Source organism: Polyodon spathula, chromosome 5, assembly GCF_017654505.1.
Source record: "Polyodon spathula isolate WHYD16114869_AA chromosome 5, ASM1765450v1, whole genome shotgun sequence".
Taxonomy (NCBI): Eukaryota; Metazoa; Chordata; class Actinopteri; order Acipenseriformes; family Polyodontidae; genus Polyodon; species Polyodon spathula.
The window spans coordinates 59,864,916-59,886,131 of NC_054538.1; the positions used below are offsets into that span (position 1 = coordinate 59,864,916).

Below are 21,216 nucleotides of genomic sequence, written 5' to 3' on the forward strand. Positions count from 1 at the left end.
TTGCCATTATTTGAAGCATGCAAGCTTAGTGAACTGAGGTGTTTTTAACTGATGGAAAATTATATGATGCACATACATTTGGCTATGATTAAAACTGTAATTAAAACAAATACATTATTTGGGCCATGTTTAATGGGCCTGTGGGAGGTTGGTGGGCTGAGTCAGGTGGTGGTGGTCGTTGGACCGGCAAAAAATTCTCAGGACTTGTATGGTTTCCCCGCAGTAGGGTTTTTTATTTATCTGACTGAAGGTTGCCACCGACCAAAATTGAACAACAAAAAAAAAAGAAAATAGTCAAAATAAGTCCCCACCAGTATCAACAATGATAAAGGAGGAGACGAAAATAAAAAGGTAAAAATTAACAAAAGTCCTACACACACACTCAAGCAATAACTATAAAAGAACAATATTTTCTATTGGCACTCCTCGTAGTGGCCTCTAGGGGGCTCCCGGTCCTGGGCAGGTTTTAATGCCGTGCTTCCGGTCGTTCTTCCGGGTAACAGAGCGGATCGCCTCCTCCGTTCTCTGTAAACACAACACCTTTCAAAAAAAATAAATTACACAACACGTCTCCTTTTACTATTAACTCCAGGACTGAGAGAGCAAGCGCAGATCGTACCATCTCTTAAATACTGCCCGACCCCAACCTTGGCCTTGGCCCCGGTCACCGCTGTACCCAATCGGTGTACATAGTAACCATGGCTGGGTTATGTGGCGCGGTGGCCGCGGACTTCTGCGTTCAGTCGGGGAGGGTGATCTTTCTGGAATTCTCGGACGGCTCGACCTTTGCCTTTCCGCTGGTCTCGTCCCGTTTTGCACAACGCCACCAGCGATTGGGAGGATCGACCACAGCTCTGACCCGTTGCACCCCCATCACAGGGCCAGAAGTAATACTCTATTTGGTAAATCATTTTGAAATGTCTATATTCATTTGGGCTAGTAAAACACTTGCTCAATTTTATTCTAAGACCTTCCACACCACTTAAATAATACTCAATCAAGAAAAGAAATGGCAATGCCTAAAAAAAGACAGTAACATTGATTTCTAAGCAATAACTAGGATCTACCATAACCAGTAACTGTAACCTATTTCTTTATACAACAGTCCCCAAAACTGACTATAATTACCATGGCAGTTTATTCTGTTCATTTGGTTAAACCAAAACTTGACTGCACTGATCAAGACTTCTCATTGAAATAGTGGAATAATAGTGTGCTTAGTTTCTTATTAGAATTGAACTTCTGGTATAAAGCAATTCTCTAATTGCACAGTAGGTCTGTAATTGATCACTCTTCAACCAGATCCTTTTACTGTGAGCTTACCTCTTGGGCATGTACATGAAACAAACTTTTAAAGTCACTGTCAGGATTAACATACATAATAGCTGCTATGTGAAGCAGGTATTATTTGACTGATCTATTTTCAAATAAAAATGCATACCTTATTTCTTTTTAAAATGTGCCTTGTTTACAGTGTTTTAGTTCAAATGCGGTATGTGAAAAAATTAAATCTTAGAAACTATTTAATGTTCTTCTGTGATGCATGCGCTGTGAATAAAGTTTTGGAAAATTGGTCTGCTTAAACTTGCCTTAGTGACACACATGTTTAATGTAGTGTTTTGAAATGTAACTTCCCAGGCATAAAGCCATAATTTATGTATAATGTAACATAATGTAAATAGAGGTTTACATTTTAACATATAATATGCAAGCTTGAACCTCATATTTCATTATTAGTGCAAATATTTTTTCATACCAGTCCATTTTTATTCCTCTGTAACAAAGCCAACTGGCACATGTAAATTAGGAAAGCAAAGATACATTTGACAGCATAAGGACACAACTGTTGCCTACTGTCTGAGGGAGTACAGCTTTAAGAAGACCCGCAGTAGCACAGATAAACAGATATCAAGTAGCAACTCCATGTGTTGAAGCTGCAAATATGTTTTTGGGTAGATCAAAGTCTGAAGATAAAAAAGCAAACAAAGGTTACCACGGGGCTGCCGATGCAGTACTGAGAAGCTTGATCACAAGGGGGCTGTATATTGTGTCTGTATGTGCCCTTTGGAGGTTCACTGCATTATTTATACACTTTTGGACTTTTGATTTCAAACTGCCTTTAGTTATTGTATTTTTTTTCAGACACAAATTTCTGTTGCAATTCAAAAAGTTTTTTCTGAATTTAAAATGCAGATTTTAAAAAGTGTATGACTGAGCATTCTTCAGTCACATTCCTTGTGTTACTGTGATGTATATCTCTCACTCTTTTACAGTGTTTAGGGGAGTTACTACACACCCTACAGTATCTGAAATACTATAGCTTGAGTGTACTGCACAACCATATTGTAACATGTACTGTTGAAATTCTCATAAAATCAGTAAAACAGTAAATTCACACAAGTTTATACTATGAGGTTCTGATAATGCTTCACCATATTTTACTATTACTAATGTACTTTTTATTTTTAGGGAACCTCACTGAAAATGATTTCCTAGGCAATAAAAAGCCTACATCTGTATCAATGGTGACTGCAAGCCTCATCTCAAGGTCATTGGAGCTAAAACAAAGATCAACTGAACATTACAGCAACAGACAGGTAAGAAATGAAGGCAGAGTGATCATGTTACTTCTAACAAAAGACACTAAAAGAAAGTAGGTATTTATCAGAATATAGCCAATTTTATATTTAATATTTCACTTGGGATGAATTTCACAAAGCATTTTACTCCAAAGTGTTAATAGCACAGAGAAAAGCACCCTCTAATGTCATCCATCTTTATGCAAATTAAGAAATACTAAAACAAACACTAAATAAATTCAGTGGCTAGAACTCTTTTTCAGTGTGTTTTCAAAGGCTTGTTGCGGTGTGCTGTATATTATTTATTGATCATTAATTTGGTCTGATGTCACATTTCCACTCTGTTATTTCTTTATATCTGCTTTCCTGATGCAAAACAAAGACTAGTTATAAACACAACATATGATTCCACTTCTTTAGGGAGGTCTTAAGTGGGCTTTGGGTTTCTGGCACAACTGCAATACCAAACTAGAATGAGATAAGATAAAACAGATCTCAATTCAATTTTGAAAGAGCATTTGAACATTACAGAACACTAACAAATAAGAATAAGTTTCTATAAATAACTGTGAAACTTGTTCTCTTCCCAACAGTCATCTGAAGACTCTCCAATCAATGATAATCCAACAAAAAAGCCAATTACTTCTAGAAGATATAAAGATATTCCTAAAAGTAAGCTTATTTTTAACCATTGTATTTGGTGTTAAAAATGTTATATGAGAAATAGATCAAAATTGAATGTTCTTTACTTACATTCTGTATGAACATAAAAAGATATTTGAGGCACGTGTCACATGCAGTAATATTGTGGAGAAAGCGTCAAAACTAAACATTTTTCAAATAAAAAAATAAAAAAAAACTTAGGGGTACTAAAGTGTTGCAGCTGTCACAACATTTGCAAACCAGTTGCAAACAAGTTGGAAGTTTAGGGTGAAATGTACTAAACATTCACAGTGTTATTTGCAACTTTTTAGGAAATGCATCATTTTTTTCAGAACATTTGAAAGCATGTTTTAAACAGTCACAGTTGTACTCAATGTATTTTTGAGGTGAACAGCAAAATACCTATTTTTCCCTAAAATCAGGGAGCAATAGACTGCACACATGTGCCACTAACCCCTCCAGCTCATTCTGAGCATCTGTATAGGAATAGGAAACACACCTATTCTATTAATGTGCAGGTGGTTTGTAATTGTGCACAATTTAACACTGCATCAGTGACTAACTTAAATAAAAACTGACAGTATACATTAGGCTTATAGGCTACTTGTGATAATATGAGTTAGTGGTACAATGCAAAATTTGCAGCTAGTCCCTTGAAATTTGTATTAATGAAAATTCACTGTCCTCCTGTAAGTATCCTATCAGTTTTAAAATAGGTAAAATGAAGACAGAACAGAATGCATTGTACAGATGACGTTTACATTTAACAAAAACAATGTTATTTTGATTCTTGCACCCTTGAATGTGTAGACGTTATCCTTCAGGCACCCGCTGCTGCAGCAAACCACAACTCAATTCTCGCTAATTATTTGAACAATGTCGCAAGACTCTCGCAACGTATAATGCTAGAGATCTTGCTAAGAAGATGCAACAAATATTTAAGTTAGTATATTGTGGCTGTCTTCATTAGCATATCTTCTCTTAGTACATGCGACAACATTTTAATTTTGTTGTGTCGCAACGAAAATGAAAACTGCGGTAAGTTTGTGCTGCGAGTGGCCCATCTTAGTACATCTACCCCATAGTATTGATTGTAGACTTCAAAGGAATGTATAAAATATTCTCTTTTACCTTCAGCATTTGTAAATTGTGTTTAAAAGTACAAGGTATAAATATACTAAAGAGACTAAAATTCACTATTGAAGGTTTTTTTTCCTAATCATGGGTTATTTATTAATTAATTATTTAAACAGTGGCAGTATTTAAATCATTTGAATAGACCCTGATATCTTACATTTAGATAACGTTTTCTAATTGGTTTGTTTGTTGTTGTTTTTTTAAGCAGTTGTTTCCCTGATAACCCCCCATTGGAGAGGGCACTGACTGTGTTGTCACATGCTTAATCATGTGTTGGCCTATCCAAGACTAATCCTTAAAAAGAAAACAAGAAGTGCTGTGACAGGCTGGCGAGTGGATAGAGGCCCAGAGACAGACTGCAGTTCAAAAAATAATACTTTTATTACAAATAAACACAACATAAACGGGCACAAGGGCCAAAACAAAGGTATTTAAGCACAAATAGAAAGACATAGAACAAGACTTACAAAAATAAAGGTTTCCAGGCTGGGCAATGCCTTCACTGCATCAGAAAATACAAAAAAAAAACAAAAAAACCACAAAAACACAAAACACAATAAAAAAAAAAAAAAAAAAAAACACAACCACAAACACAAACACAAACACAAACACAAACACAAACACAAACACAAACACAAACACAAACACAAACACAAACACCAGCTTGCTTTCTCGGCTCCCTCCTCTCTCTTATGAGAAGCCGAGGCCTCCTTTTATGTCAGGTGGCTAGGTGCTGATTGATCGTTAATTGCTCTAATCAACCTCAGCCACCTGAACACAATAAATCCAGGCAGGTAGGGGAATTTAACCCCATAACTGCCAATTTATAAAGGGCAGAGCTCTGCTCTGCCACAAGTGCCTGTTTAAAATTTCCATCGCTCCCTTGGATACATTTATTTTGCACTTTCTTTGCTTTCTTTTGCTCTACCTGCTTTGAAACACAATAGAAGATAAATGCGTTCTGGTAGATACACCTGCCTACATGTATCTAATTAATTATGAGTTACCTCAACAACCGTTGTATTTGCTGAAAAAAAATAATCACCTGCAGTGATTTTAAACAGCTTAGATATCCTCACAACATCAGAATCTTAATTTCTGAATGATCAACATTGGCTTGGATTTGAATCATAAAAGCCATCTGTTTTTGTAGCCTAAGTGTGATTTTTATATCAGTTGGTTGTATGTCAGACTTATCAATAGTCTTGATTAGTGAGGCTGGTATCTGCTTCCTTGTCACCAGCTATCAAGTGGAAATTAAGTAATACACAGAAAGATTGGCATATATCAATACTTTCATACCAGATACTAATGCTAAGTGATGATTGGGCTGATGGATCATTCACAATATGTATTGTTTTTAAAACCCTGTGAGGGTTGAGGGTTTAATTTTAATTTTAATTATATATTTTCAAAAATATAATATAATTTTGTTGATCATCTATTACTCTTGGTTTTGAAAATATAGCTGTTGATCATTAGAATTACTTCCAGGGAAATAAGTGCATGTCTCTACAGAGATAATCCAGTCAAAATCAGAATACTGTGATTGTTCTAGTCCCTTTTGAAAAAACATATTGTAACCTTTCATGTTCATTTATTAAACTTCTGCTTAATAAATAAAATTATGTAATTAGTCTGATCTAGCAAACAAAAATAAGAGACTGCTCCCAAGAATTGTTCAAAACACAAAATGCTGTAATTTAATAAATTCTGAATACCTCAGGGAATATTTCGTAGCAATACCCTGACACATTTTCTAAGAATTTGAGTCAGAGATGGAAGTCAAAAAAACTAAAATTGAAACCAATTGAATAGATTTACAACTGAACTAAGATATTTGTGCAAAGGAAGGCTGACTAGCTTTAGCCTGTCAGACCAATACATCTTACATCTTTAACAGCTGCAAGGGCAGTTGATCTGAAAGGTGTTTATTAAAATATTAAATGATTTAAGCAACAACAAAAAAAGAGTTTGTGCATTTTAGACATTGACTGTATGTATCTCAGCTGAAGGTCATCCCATACAGGGGTCGCACCCCTGCAACAAGAGCTCAGTTTGCAGAGTGCTAGCACTGTAAGAGACCTGGGTTTGCAAACATTTCCAATGGCATCTTATTATTAAATTATAACAGACCTCTGCAAAGGATAGGTCAAATGGGTTACAAGAAACATTAGGTTATTCATTTTCAGTTACGCAATATTATTAAATGAAGTAACATCCTTTGTAACCATTAATGCTAAATGTAGATATACTAAAAGAAACCTAATAAATTAAATGACAAAACATTTCAAACCATTTGCAATGACATTTCATTTGGTATATTTAAATGAAAAAATTATGAAACATCACTTTAAAGGCAGACAGAAATTGCCTTTGTAGTGTATTCTTTTGATACCAAATTATTGTGACCTCCTGGACAAAATTAGCTGTATTATTTTGACCCCTCTGTCATAATAATACTGTAATAAGTTAGGGGCCCACCTTTAAAAATGAAATCCATAAAGTTTGATTGGTTGTGAGTAGGCTTGCTACTATTTGAATTTTTTTTTTTTTTGCCAAATCGATGATTAATATCAGCGTTTATTTTAGAAAGAATTTACCGTTTTATTTTATTTTTATTTTTCAATTCAAGCAGAGAATGGGTGAAATCGACCTTTGTGTTTAAAAAAAAAAAAAAACAGAATTTTTATGCCATTAAGAAATGTCTCATTTAGCGAAGCCCCTTTATCATATTCAACACACAACAAAACCTTGGTTACCTACATTCTAACTGAAATAACATTTGGTCACAGCAGAACTATACCTTGTAAAGATAAAGATCCTACACACGTTTTAAAAAAGTCTCAAATAAACCATAGAAAACACAGCATATAAGTGTATTACACAGACTTTTATAACATAAATTTACAAGTAAAAATAGTATGCACAGAACAAAGCATTAGCTGAACAGAACTAAGTTACAGTTATTCTTCAGCACAGCTGGAGTCACTGGAAGGTAAGGCAGATGGGCTTGCTTTGTCCTACCGCGGAGATGTCTGTGAGGGGATTGTGCACAATATTCATTAAGTGTTTTCCTCTTGCACCCCATTTTCAAATCAAACTAGTAACTGTCACTGTATACATAGCAAAAGCCTACCTACACATTAACCTGCTAATTTCAAAATTAGGTGCTTTGATGATTGACAGTCACTTAAACAAAAGAGAGCATTCTGGCGCTGCTTCAGTCAGCGAGAGCTGTCATTACTGGGTGAAATGCCAGTGACAGTGAAACTATACTAACAGATCACTGAGATGATTGACAGCGGCACCTGGAACGGAGACGGGACAGGCAGTATGTATAAAAACTAAACAAGCTAGATTTTTGGTATGAAAATAAAAAAAACTAGCGAGTGGGTTTACCATAGTGGCCCCATGGTTACATTGAGGTTGCTGACCCCCGATTTAGACAACACTGGGGTCTATTTTAATAATCTATACTGTAATGCATCTAATCACTGCCACCCTAAAACGGATATATGAAGCAAACACTTGTTAAGTTACATAATTTCCCCCAATAAGAGGTGGTTTGAAAAAAAGCTAATTTAAATTATCCTAATTTAGGAAAATGAGAGGATGTTGGCCAATCAGACTGTGATGAGTCAAAGGGATTTCGGTCTGTGATTCAGCCTCCCGACAGTAGATGGCATCAAACCAACTCGGGACTTCCCTTACCAAGATCTCGTGACCATGGCAAAAGTCATCTTTTTGAGGGACCGCACCTTGGTGAGGGGCGGAAGTACGAGTATGTAAATTCCAGCCACTGGAGTCAAGTGAAGGATAAGGACACTTGTCAGTTGGGGATTGGTGTTCCACTGACTACAGAGGCGGGACATTACATACTAAAGGGAACGTACTGCTGTGTTCGGGGTTGGTCCGAAAGTAAAATAGGAGGAGTAACGGATGGAGGGGGAGACTAGTTTGGTGCAGCGGGATTTTTTAAAACACTAACATTTCTTTTGTCTTTTTTTGTTTATGTATGGTTCGCCACGAAGACGATTAAAGACGAGTTCTCACGGTCTGTTTTGGATTTCACCCCTGCACTCCTTCCCTCACATCATTTTGTTTTCTTTTGTTATTTAATTATTTTGTTGTGTATAGATAATAAAAATAAATTATTTTATTTCTGTACACATAAATTACTGTCTGGACATTCCATTTAATACACTCTCACCTCACACAGACATAGTGAACAAAAATGTTAATCTATGAAATCTAAACCACATGTTTGATACAAGAACACAAGCAAGTGACTGCGTTCTAGAAGCACGTTACAGGGTTAATTTATTCGCAGGTTCATAATCTGAAAGTGACAAATATTGATATTAGCTTTGTTACATGAGTAAAAGGACAGGCTGGAATATACTGTATATCCTATAAAGCTGCAAATCAATTTTTGTAATCGCGTTTCTTGACCCTCAAGTATCGGCCTTCATTATGTTGGTGTTAAAACACACAAGAGATGACATTTCATTAATTAAACTTAATCGGTTTCAGTGACAGAATTTATTAAACTTGAAGCTGCGCTCAGGATTGCTTTAATGAATACAAAATGGGTAACAAACTAGAAAACAGAACGAATAGTAATGATATGATAAAAAATGGGATCATTAGTAAAGTTAATTGAAATTTCTAACCTACTGTTTAAAGGGTACATAAGGACCTTTTTATATTATTGTGTTACTTGTTCCCATGTGTTGCTACAACTGTTTACGTAAGGTGTATGTATTGTTTTATTTTATTTTTACATTTTGACAAGTTTTTAAACTTTTAAATTGCATTCCCTGCCTCAAGATGGCTTCCCATGTACCCACATGGACCTCTCAGAACTACATTTCCCATTATCCTCCTGCTCACTGGTAAATCCATCTCACATCTGCAATTATGATAATGAGAGTGGCAATGAGCGTATCGTTCTATTTAGTGACCGCATTTGCAGAGTTAGGGGTACAGAGAGCGATAGTCACTGTATGCTTTTGTGAAGGCCGAAAATAACCAAAAAAGATATGTGTGGCAGAGCAGGGCTCTGCCCTTAGAAATACTGGCAGGGATGGAGTTAAATTCTCCATTTGGGAGAGGTTGGAGAGAGAAAAGGAGAGCCAGAGTGTTTTTTTTTTTTTTTTTGCGTGTTTGAAACCAGTGAAGGCAACGCCCAGCCTGGAAGATTTATTTTGTAAGTTTTGTTTTGTGTTTAATTGTTTTTGTTTTGAAACCTTTTTGTTTGGCCCTTGTGCCTATTTATTTGATGTATTTCTGTGTATTTTGTTGATTAAAAGCTTCATTTTTTAACTTTGAAACTGTTTCTGAGCCTCACCCACTGTCATCTTGCCACAATATGTCAAAGGAAGGGCAGCAAAGTTCTTTTGGCACACAGAAAAAAAGAAAGGTTTTCTGAGAAGGAGCAGAGTCCTTACGGCTGAGGTCACTCAGCATGAAACAGAGTTGTTTGGAAAAGTCTCAGCCCATCAGTTATACTAGTATCCTTAGGAAATTATATGTATAGGCCTGCCCTTTTTAGCATGACATCAGGAAATGTGCCTAGCACTCTGGAAAAGGTGGATTGGGCTGTCCCTCCCACTGTGGTCTGAATGGAACCAGAGACTAAACAGTGCAGAGAACACAACACTTTCCCTAGATTGATGCTAGGGTCTAACGCATCCCTCAATTAAGCTATTAGGTCTAGGATGACATTCGGAGTGTACCACAGTGTACCACAGCAGCCACCCTGAAGCCAATGACAGCTCTCTGCGGGTGTATGCTTTTATACAGCTCTTAATTGCTCACTTCTAAAATGGTTTGCACCTTGTATAAGAGGTGTAAAGTTTTTGGAGGATCAGCAGTTGCCTAAGTGAATGGCAAAATCCTTACATCACATTATAATGTTTGTGCCAGCTTAGTCTCCAGATCCCACCCAATCCGATACTCTTTTCTTCACTTCAGTATAATTGTAATGGATTAATGATGGCAAAGTGCAAATTTGATAGCGGGTGCAGAATGCCAGGTGAACACCATACTTTGCATAGGAAAAGCAGAACTCAAATGATCCCAATTGAATGATGGTGACATTTTTTCTTGATTCTAACATAATACTTGTTTATATAACTCCACTATCTTTTTTGCAGTAACTCTCTACAGACCTTTTACTTAAATTAGAAAATCGATTCATGGTTACTATCTCTCTTCTTCTGAGACTACAAATTTGAAATTAGAATTGATACTGAGATTATTTATTCAATTTTTTGTAAGTCTAAATTAGGTCTGGCCCTGAAACTCTGATTGAATAAGTGACATAATAACCAAGCAAAGAACACACTGTGACATAACTGGTCTTATTTGGCAATGTTTAATTTGTTTGGGAACACAATCAACTCTTATCGGTAAAACGTATACAGTATGTAGTGATGAAAACAAACATTTAAAAAAATTGCCCTCCCATATGTTAAGCCCTACCATACAGCGTCTTGTGACTTTTGCTGTAAACATCCCATTATCATGATACATAGAAACAAGGGTTTAGACTGAGTTTGTAAATCTGTCTGCAATATTAAAGTTTGTTTCTGCTTTGAACATAATTCATTTATGAATCAACATGCAGCAACATTTTGAGAGTGCCTAAAAGGTATATTTTTATGAGATGACATCAACTTTATCAATATTGAGACTAAAATATGATAGAAAGGGCAAGTCAGGGCATACAGCTCACAAAATGCATGCTCCTCGGCAGTCTTTAAAATAAAATACAGCATGTACCAGTTTAGAAAGAGTATTTTTTGTTGTTGTTTTGTGTAGGAGCAGCATTATTCTGTAATGAACTGTCATGTTTTGAGCACCTGCTTGAGTATCAGCTGTTTCTTAAAAATGTTTGGGAAGACAATTGTAAATCATGTGTGTTGCAGTCAGTGGTTCAGGAGACTGTGTACAATAAATATTTAATTTTCTAGACATTGTAATTCAGTAGATTTATACTTCTTTTTTCATTTTATTACTAGCTAATAAACAATTACTTGGCTTTGCCAAATTCTTTATTTTGTTCTTGCCACTGAGATTTGAAATACAAGAGAAGTGGGTAAATAATCTCTTTGGAACCTAGAATGAAATAATGTGTTCAACAATTTTACAGCAAATTTGTTTGATATTTACGGCAGATTGAGTACGTTAAGATGTCGTTTTCTAATTTTCTACCTTGAAAGTATTTTTTTCAACCTTTTGAAAAATGTAATTTACATTTTTATGTAAAAAGCTTTGAAAATGTGCCCCAAGTCTTAAGGATAGTAAAAAAAATCAACAACAATAATGGGCTAGAGGAGAGGAACAATAGAAGATGAGGCAGAAAGGGAAAACAACAACCAATACAGGAAAGGTTTTAAGAAAGCAGTTAAGGACCAATTTATCACATTGATAGTTATATACTCACTGTCTCTGTATCCCTGAGACAATTTGCTGTGTTGACTTATGGAAGGTATAACAGGCAGCAATTGGGAACTCTTTGACTTTTAGGTACAGTAAAACTTAGGATGTGTTCAAACTGGGTCTGTTTAGAGGGTTGGTCCGCACTCGGTACGGTTCTGTACGTTTGGTGTGATGTGTTAACAGCAAAGTCTGCTTGGAAAACGAACTGTATAGAGTCAACCTAAAGAGGTGATCTTGCTCTATTTGGAAAACTAACTGAGTTTAGTTTGCTTGCTAAACTTCAATGTGAACAAACTATGTAAAGTAACCTGACTCAGAAGTAAACATTTTGCGAGTAGTTTAGTTTGTATTCTGAGGAAATATCAACAACATTGTGTCAGTCTGCTCAGCAAGTTAACAACAAAGTAATGTATTAGGTTGACTTAGCGTAATTCAAAACAAAAATAAACAATCTTGTGGATTATTTGTTTAACAATTCTGATTATGTGTATTATTACATGTTTAAATGGTAATAGCTATCTATTTTTTCTAATCTGGCTTTTTTGTACATTGAACATGTTTTGATTAGATGACAATAGAAAGAAGACAATGAGTTGTTATGATCTGCATTAAATACAATTCATTTTTTAATTATGATTGTGTTATTGTGTACTGTTATTTTAACAGCTTCAAGGTTGCTACTGCATCAGTGCATTTAAGAAAAAAAAGTGTCACAGTTTTTCACTTTGGAAACCTGGTAACCCTAAACTACTGTGGGGGAAACTGCAGCACTTGTGGAAATTTGGCCAGACTCCAAAATCCAAGCCAAACTGGAATTCCAATTGTACTCGGAATAGTGGGAAATTTGAACAGCCATTTCATGCCATGTAAACAGGGTTTTCCGAATGAATACATCCGTATTCTGAATACCAGTATTCCGAAAACATGATACCAAATGCCCACTTAGTATTGGGATACTATCGGAATACTAGCCCTTCTAGACACCTTATTCAGAAAACCTTTTTCTTCTAGACACGATTCGTCATTTTATAATCTATAATATATAAGACGATGGCTTGTGTGCTAAACAAAGCCTTTTAAAAAATTGTGCACAAATATATTAGTACTTGTATGACCCCAAGCTGGTTGCCGACAATGCAATATCTTCCTATTAATTTTTTAAAGTTTTTTAGTAGATCAACAGTCAATACCAAGAGATTAAGGTATTCATTTAAATAAGTATATTCATATAATTTACATCGATTAGCCTTACATACCAGAATATATCAGTGTTTCAACCTACGTAAAGCCAAAGAAGTCCAGCCAACCAAAGCGTATAAGATACAACGATGAGTATTAAATCTTGTATTTGTATTGTACCTCAATGCTGCATGATATAGCGAGTCCAGTTTACCTTAAGTTGTTGGTGATGCAAACCTATATACTGCATCACCATAAGTATGTGTGCATGATATACTGTGTGGTCTCATCTGCTTTCATATCGGTATATACTGTGGCAACACCAATGATAGCAGCTTGTTGGGGTAATGCCATTACTAATGGTGACTGTCCATCATTCTGCATTCTCGCTTGGCTGTTGTGTGCAGTTGCTATATTGGTAGTGAATGTGCAGATGGTTTTGTGAGGCGCAAACAGATTTGTGAATTGCTCAAAAAACTACTATATTTCAATGTATCGCAACTGCTTTGTGCCGTTTTGGAATATCTCTCATTTTGTGCCAAAGCACTATTTTTTTGCGAGGCACAAATTTAGCGAGGGGATTGTGCGAAGATCGGGCCCCCTGGTCTGGTGACCGTAAATAATAATCCCAGGCAATACACAGCAATGTGTATTGCACAGTTCTAAATGAAGGGTGTGCAGTCCCAAACAATAAACATACTCAATTACACACAATACACAAACACGGTCACCAGTCCTGGGTGAGTGCTGTAGTGCTTGTGGTGCAAAATACAGGTTATCCTTGTACAGGTGCAGTGATGTCCAGGTTAGTCCTGACGACAGCTCTGGGACGTGTTATCCGTCTATTAATAATAACAACAAGTAACAATTAGAGACAAACAAACAAAAAGACTCACTGTACGATAAACACAATACTGGCCCTTCCGGGTCGTATCTTAACCATAAACGAAGGAATAGATCACGTCACTTCGTTCCCTATTTGAACCATCACTTATGACCCCTTGGTAACGATTGCAACTGCTCCTCTAATCCACAGCTGCCACATTGTTTCCCTTCCGGGTCAATGAGTTAGTTCACCGGAGCACTGCCCCTTTCTAGATGACTGACTTCCTTTTAAGGGAATGAATTGTCAGGCCAGTGTACTCTGTTCCCTGTACTTGGTGTCCTCACAGGTTGGGAGGGAGATTTACTGCCAAGAATCATTCTATTTCTGTCACACCATACATAAACTGAAACTAATGTGTATCCCAGGAGCCAGCATTACACTTCAGCCATCAACACCAGGCAGAAGGATATCTACATCATCAGATGGATGGAGATGCAGATGGATCACATTAGTTTATTGTAAAGCTACGTCTTAGTTGGTGCTTATCTTGGCGAGAGCTGAGTTCAAATCAGCATGAAGTTTTAACATCTGCTCTCAAGTAATGGAAATCATGTATATGGTTGGCACCAGACACACTATTTTTGGAATAAGCTTCACTAAGTTAGAACTTCCGTTGTCTGGAATGCACTATCATTATAAAATATGTATCAATCTTACAATCTTGAGTAAGGATACCTCTTTATAAATATATGTTCCTCTGTACATTAACATTTATCCTTCTTCATAAAAGCGCAACCATGGAAATAAGGCAAATAAACTACTGACACACTATGCTTGGCTACATAATCCAGATTGAATGGGCAATTGAAAATCAAATCAGTCAGTGCTCCGGTGGTGCCCTTAAGGCCGTTTTTATTTCTGAAGTAGACCATTCCATTTGTTAAATCTAAGACACTTACAAATTGGATTTCCTACTATTATTACTTCAGTTTGAATGATTTTGAGTAATAATGGGTTTCAAAGTATACATAGGTAAGGGCCTTATTATTATTATTATTATTATTATTATTATTATTATTATTATTATTATTATTATTATTATTATTATTTTAAGCTGGGCAAAAAACAAAAAGTGTAAATAAAAGTTAAAGAATTGCCTCTCTGGAGCAGTAAAACAGGGTATGCTGATGTTAAAGAGAGAGAAACAACCTAGAAAGATGTTCTGTTTAATTTCTAAACATGTATGTTTTCTTTACCCTGTCTTCTATTTCTTCAAATAGTTTTCTTTGTAAGAAATACACACTAGATTGTAAAGCCATTAAAAACGACTTAACATTTTTATACCAGACTCAAGAGTTAATGTAGTACTCAAGTCCACAGTTGTAAAAGCACTAATGCAGGGTGTCATTTGGTCAGGAGTTTTCTGGTTTGAATTCGTAGGGAGCATTATAATAGCTTTTGAGCTCCTGTGGACTCGGGAGCCATGTAGAGACAAAGTCAGATGGAGATCAATCAGGCTGCTCTTGTCTCCAGACAGCAAATAATTATTGGTTTTCCTCTTAATCATTTCCTGATTGCATTTTCCACTTTGGCAATTAACCATTAAGGTGCCAAAAGGCAGTGTTGTGTGGTATTTCCTAACAATTAGCTATTAGCAATGCTACATGAATGTAAAAGTATTAATGTTATACTTTTTTAATCAACAGGCAAAGCTGAATGTAACGGTCAAGAGGATACAACTTTCTTATCAGGATTTCCAGCTGCCAAGGAGTCTGAAGAACCCATTCAGCAGAAACAGAAAGAAAAACAAAACCAACAATGCGATGCCCTTAATCCTGTTCATAATCACAGTGTTTCTTCTGAAGAAGTAGTATCTCTAGTACATACAGGAGACAAAACAGAAGAAGCAGAACAAAATGTGCCATTAGATAGCACAGCAGGCCTGGCAAGGTAAATTGAGGCAATCATTGACCTGAAAACAGAGAAAGAAGGTGTTCAGTCAGACACTGGGGACCAGAACTGAAAATATTTTAGAAGATTGTTGTCTCAGAAAAACATATATAGGGTGTCCTATAAGTCAGACATCATAGTCAATATTGTTAAAATTGTTTCTCTTTTTTCTTTCAGATATAAATTTTCTTTCATCAAAGAGAAATTCATTAATGTAATTGATGGGTGGTGCAGATTATCAATGGGGTGTGGCTGGGTTAGGGTTAGGGTTAGGGTTAGGGTTAGGGTTAGGGTGTGGCTGCCAGATTTAACAGAGGACATACTAATCGATATATTACGTGATGTTGCCTGTGATGCCTGACTTATTTTTGACTTATACTTATTTTATCCCTAGGGCCGGAGATACAAATGTCAATTCTAGCTGACAACAACAAATTGACAACTGAATTGCTGTTGATAAATGTGCCACATGCATCACTGGAAAATTGACAATTATTTTAAGCCATTTTACAATGACGGCAATTTGCAGAAAACATGTTTCAGTGGCTGTTCTAGTAATTATAATAATTTAGAAAAGTCATTGATGTAGAAAAACTTGTGTGTGGACCAGAGAGTGGCTTTCCCATCGAAACACGCAAAATAATGAGTTTGTCTTTTACCTCCGCTGGTGATTCCCCCTGAAGTATTTGCTAATTCCTTATATTCGTCTTCTGTTTTAATGCAGTCTTTATATTCCGTACTTCTAACATCCCATAAACATTTTCTATCATTAAAAAAATGAGCCACTGCAGTTTTCTCATGTGTCCACTACACTGTATACATACTTCCTATTCAGCAACAGTGGAATCAGGTGATTAGAGAATGCAATATCAGGTAGAAAAATTGTCAACTGAATTGCTAAAAATAGAGCAGTGGTCTTTTCTAGAAACTAGATTGCCAATTGAAAATTTGTTGACAAATTGGAGCTGTTAATTAATAACACACAGTCAATTTGTATTGTCAGTTTGAGTTGCTAAGAAACAAATTACTTACAAAATTGCTTGTGTGCATTATCTCTGGCCTTAGACTGCATCTAAAAGGATTCCACCTGGGAAATAAAAGCAAAAAACAGCATTACAGTTGTGGACATGAGTGATTGACTCCATCCAGGATTTCATTTTTTTAATGTCAATCCTTTCAGCAGTAGCCATACTAAAGGGATGCATGTTATTTGCAGTACTTCCCTCAACTAAGCCATTGTTTTAATCAGTGCGTCATTGTCATATGATGTTTTAAGAAAGATTGATATAAGGATGTAAATGATTTTAGAGATAGCTCTGACCACAGGTCCACATCCAACTGAGGATCATCTTTCTTCTTAATGAAAAATGTGTGAAAGATCAGAGTATTAAGAACAATCTTAGTGACCTTCTGGTTATCCTATGTTTTATTCATGTATTTATTTTTATAACATAGGAAGCTACTTTAACCTTTTCGTGAGCCCTTGGACATTCTATCACTAAATTTAATTTCTTACATTTATATTGAGTAAATATTACATTATAATATGTGTCTCTTGTGTTTTTAAATTGCATTAAAATGTTAATTTTGTACTGTTTGTTTGTTTGTTTTTTTGTTTCTTTTACTAATGACTTTGATGACCTTTACATTGGGGTATATTGAGCATTATGGTAGTCACTCCAGCCAAGTTAGAATAAAGGATGGAGGAAAACGTCCATTACCTTTATAGGACTGAACTTAATGGGGAATCCAGGGTATTGCCACAGTCATCCCAGTTATTTTCCCATTCCTATACTTTTGTTGTAAACACTCAAAAGCATTCTACTATCTGTGAATTTATTAGAGAAACATCAAAACATTGAAAAAAATCTTCTTGTTCTTCATGTTCTCCTTGTTGAAGACGCTAAATGGATCTTCGTGAAACCCTGCATAGTGTAGAAAATGATATGAACTAGGGAATGCAATTTTAACTGTGAAGCACTTGTATTATTTTATTTATGTTATCCCCTCATTTTATTATTGAATTGACATGTGTAATATCCCCTCATGGTCACTATGGCTGTAGTGCAACAGAATCACAATTTTTGACTTAAGCCAAGTTTGGATATGCAAACTAAAACTACTCTGGGGTGTTTTTTTTTTATTGTTTTCATTTCTTATATATATTATATATATATATATATATATATATATATATATATAATCTATCTATAATGTATTACCACAAAAACCATTATAAGATATATATATAATATAGATATATATATATATATATAATGGTGTGTATTACCCACAAAACATTATTGTACCTTTATGAAGAACCTCACAAGGCTAAAGTTTTAGGAAGATTTTTTTTTACTTCTAAAACTTTTTTTTTAAATCTGTTGACCAATAGGTGTTCAGGCAGCTTTATGACTTAGTTAATAAACCTTAGTACTTAATAATTTACCAAATAAACCTGCATCCCATGCGCATTACATGACATCATCTTACTCATACATTAGCCATTGCACACTGGATACTTTATCTGATTTTAAAATACAAAATGATTGTACAGAAATTAAAACAACAAACATTTACTATTAAATCTTGCTTACTAAGTCTTTAATTGTTGTATGAGAGGGATCTGTTGATTACAAACAGGTCAAGTGTCTTTCCCAAGGTCACACAGCGAATCACTGATGAAGCATTGCTTGATCCACAAGAAAATACTTTAAGCCTTAGTCTGTCCTGATGTACATATGACTTGTGACAGTCATTTTGTATTTCACAAATTGCATACAGCTTTTTTATACCTATGGTTTCTTTTAAGGCTCACTTTTCTCTTGTCGCCATCCTTTTTTTCATTTATGCTTTCCATGTGCCGTTGCACTCAACACAGCTCAACTCGCCTTTCTTGTTAGATGAAATCCAAATTCTGTTATGTCACATGCAATCTGATGTTTGATCATCATACTGTTCACCCTGCAAATAATAATAATAATAATAATAATAATAATAATAAATAATAATAATAATTATTATTATTATTATTATTATTATTATTATTACTTTTTATTCACTTAAGGGCCCTCTTTCAAGATCCATGTGTTCAAATCATTCCATTTTTAAGTAAATTTGAAAGAAACCATTTTTGTAAGTGGTTCACTTTTGCTACCATTTCTGTACATTCAGATTTTTAAATGCAATTCAGATTTTGCCAGGTTTTTTTTTTTTGAAGACTCTGAGATTTCATTATGAACATGTCTATTAAATCAATTATATCAGTTTGCAGAATATTATTAAGAATATGTTGAGATATATAAAACAAAAATGTTTTATTGGAGATTGGAAAGGTTTGTCCACAGTATCCAATTTTCATGTCGTCGGTGTAAGGGCTCTCTTACTGAACCTTCAAAATATGAAGATTACCTAATTATGTATGCATGACATCACTTCCCCAATTATCTTGAGAAATGCAAAACATCAATGTACCCTGGGACTTTACTCTTTCTGGCATACCCAATTCTAATTGTATTACTTTAAATTAATTTCATTTCAAACTGATTGCAGTTAATTTGCTTTAAAATGACAAGCAAATCTGATAAAATTACACACAGTATATGTTTGGTAAAACAAACAAAAAAAACCTCACTGACCTACATAGCTGCAGATAAATGCTGTGTGCAAACGCAACCAAACAATTTACAGATACTCTGAATTTTTGATAGAAATAAAGGAAGCACCTAGTCAAATGGGTTTTTACATCCATTTCCAAGATTTCAGACTTTATTCAAATTCACTATTTCCGTGACCTCCGTGACAAAATCGTAGCCTTAATAATTGTTTATCTCTTTACTATCCCATAATATGTGTTCTTAATTACAATTTATGACTGTTTCTGCACATCGACATTTGGCATGTTTAATAAAGTCCCTGCCATAGGGGAAGTCTATGAGCAAGTCTGAGCAAGGTAATAGAGCCAGTATAAAATTGACTACTGGGGGTGCACTTGAGGTGTACATTGATAATTTCTTCTTGTTTGAAACACAGTTTGCTAAAAACAGGTTCCTTAATTTGATTGAATCCCAGTTTATTGTACATAAGAATATGTGTTATTTCATCATACAAAATAGTGGCAAAATATGATCTGCCTTCTTTGATTTGTGCAATCTGTGATTTCAACTGTGATTTCTGATAATGCTTTAATTGCTTTATAGTGTGGTTGTCTTAGAATTGATGTTCTCTTGTTGTTGACACCCTTTTCTGTTTGTCTAAACTTCAATAAAAGCTTGTTATTTCAAGCAACCCCAGAAATCAATACCTAAGTAATGCCATGAGCTCAGTGGAAATTCTGCAAGCAAAAATATGCAAGAACATTTTTTGAAGTATTTCAATATGATTTATTTATATTTGTATATTTTCTGACTTCATACAAATGAATAATGCAAACCCAACATTTCTTCTTAGATGAGCTGTCCCACTTTGTGAACATTATGAAGAAATCTAAAGCTATAATAAAACAAATATGACTGCATCTTGCCCTTGGGTTACAATAATTTCCTTGCAAAACTGTAGTATGGCTTGGAAAGCCGACCCTTCTTGTTTATGCGATATCTTTATTTAATCTGTCAAAGACCCTGACCATGTCATTTTTCTTGTTTGCTATTTATTGTTGTAAGCACTACAGGGGGTAAGACATCAAAACAATGTAATCAATGAAGACATTCAGGGTCACTTCTGCAATCACAACTGTGGCATCACCTCACCCATGGCCTGTTTTATTGTCCTCTGAAACTCCTTGTTTTGTTTATGGTTTAATCCAGAGAATTTTCCAATTTACTCAGTCAACAGGAAACCTACTCTGCAAATAGGGCCAACAAACCAGCATGTTGCAGCTGGGTATAATATTATACTTGGGGGATACTTTTTAAAACTGAAAATTAGTACTTCAGTATTATAATGAAACAAAATCTAAATCTATATAATTCCATTTGTTTCCATTTTCACCCAATACAGGAGTGGCTGATTGTGTACATTCTGTGACACTTAAAAGAGTTCTAGCCAATGCTTTAACATTATTACTGTCTCCAGTTTATTTTGGTGAAAACCGTCACTTGTTTTATTCAGGACATGCATAAATGTACAACACTATAGAGAAACTGCTGCTTCCAGCTATATGTCGGATTGACTTTGAATAGCACTGACTTGGTTCTAGTAAGCAGCAACAATGTATTAGAAACATCTGCAGTATTAGGAATCTGAAGCCAAAAGAGTTGATTAAATCAAAAAATTAAGGTGGATATGTGTTCTGAGAAGCTGTGAAAACTGTGCTGCTGTTCAGTTTGTCATTTCTCTTACACAGCATCAAATCAAACAATTGCAGAAATGTAAGGCAAAGCAACATGGGATGACAGATATAACACAAGGATGCTTTACCTTTTGGGAGGGAAA

General features: G+C 35.2%; 1 protein-coding gene across 2 annotated transcripts in view; it reads left to right on the forward strand.

The window, feature by feature from the left end:
• LOC121316108 overlaps positions 1-16,059 on the forward strand; it is an 89,834-nt gene extending 73,775 nt beyond the window's left edge. The window contains exons 8-10 of one of the 2 annotated variants that reach the window (XM_041250882.1): positions 2,470-2,597; positions 3,173-3,251; positions 15,540-16,059. In XM_041250882.1, the coding sequence (XP_041106816.1) occupies positions 2,470-2,597; positions 3,173-3,251; positions 15,540-15,787 (455 nt within the window). In that variant the 3' untranslated portion in view covers positions 15,788-16,059. Of the gene's footprint in view, positions 1-2,469; positions 2,598-3,172; positions 3,252-4,587; positions 4,741-15,539 lie in introns of those variants that run through there. The other variant, XM_041250883.1, reaches the window with a different exon arrangement.
• The last annotated feature ends 5,157 nt before the right edge of the window (positions 16,060-21,216 follow it).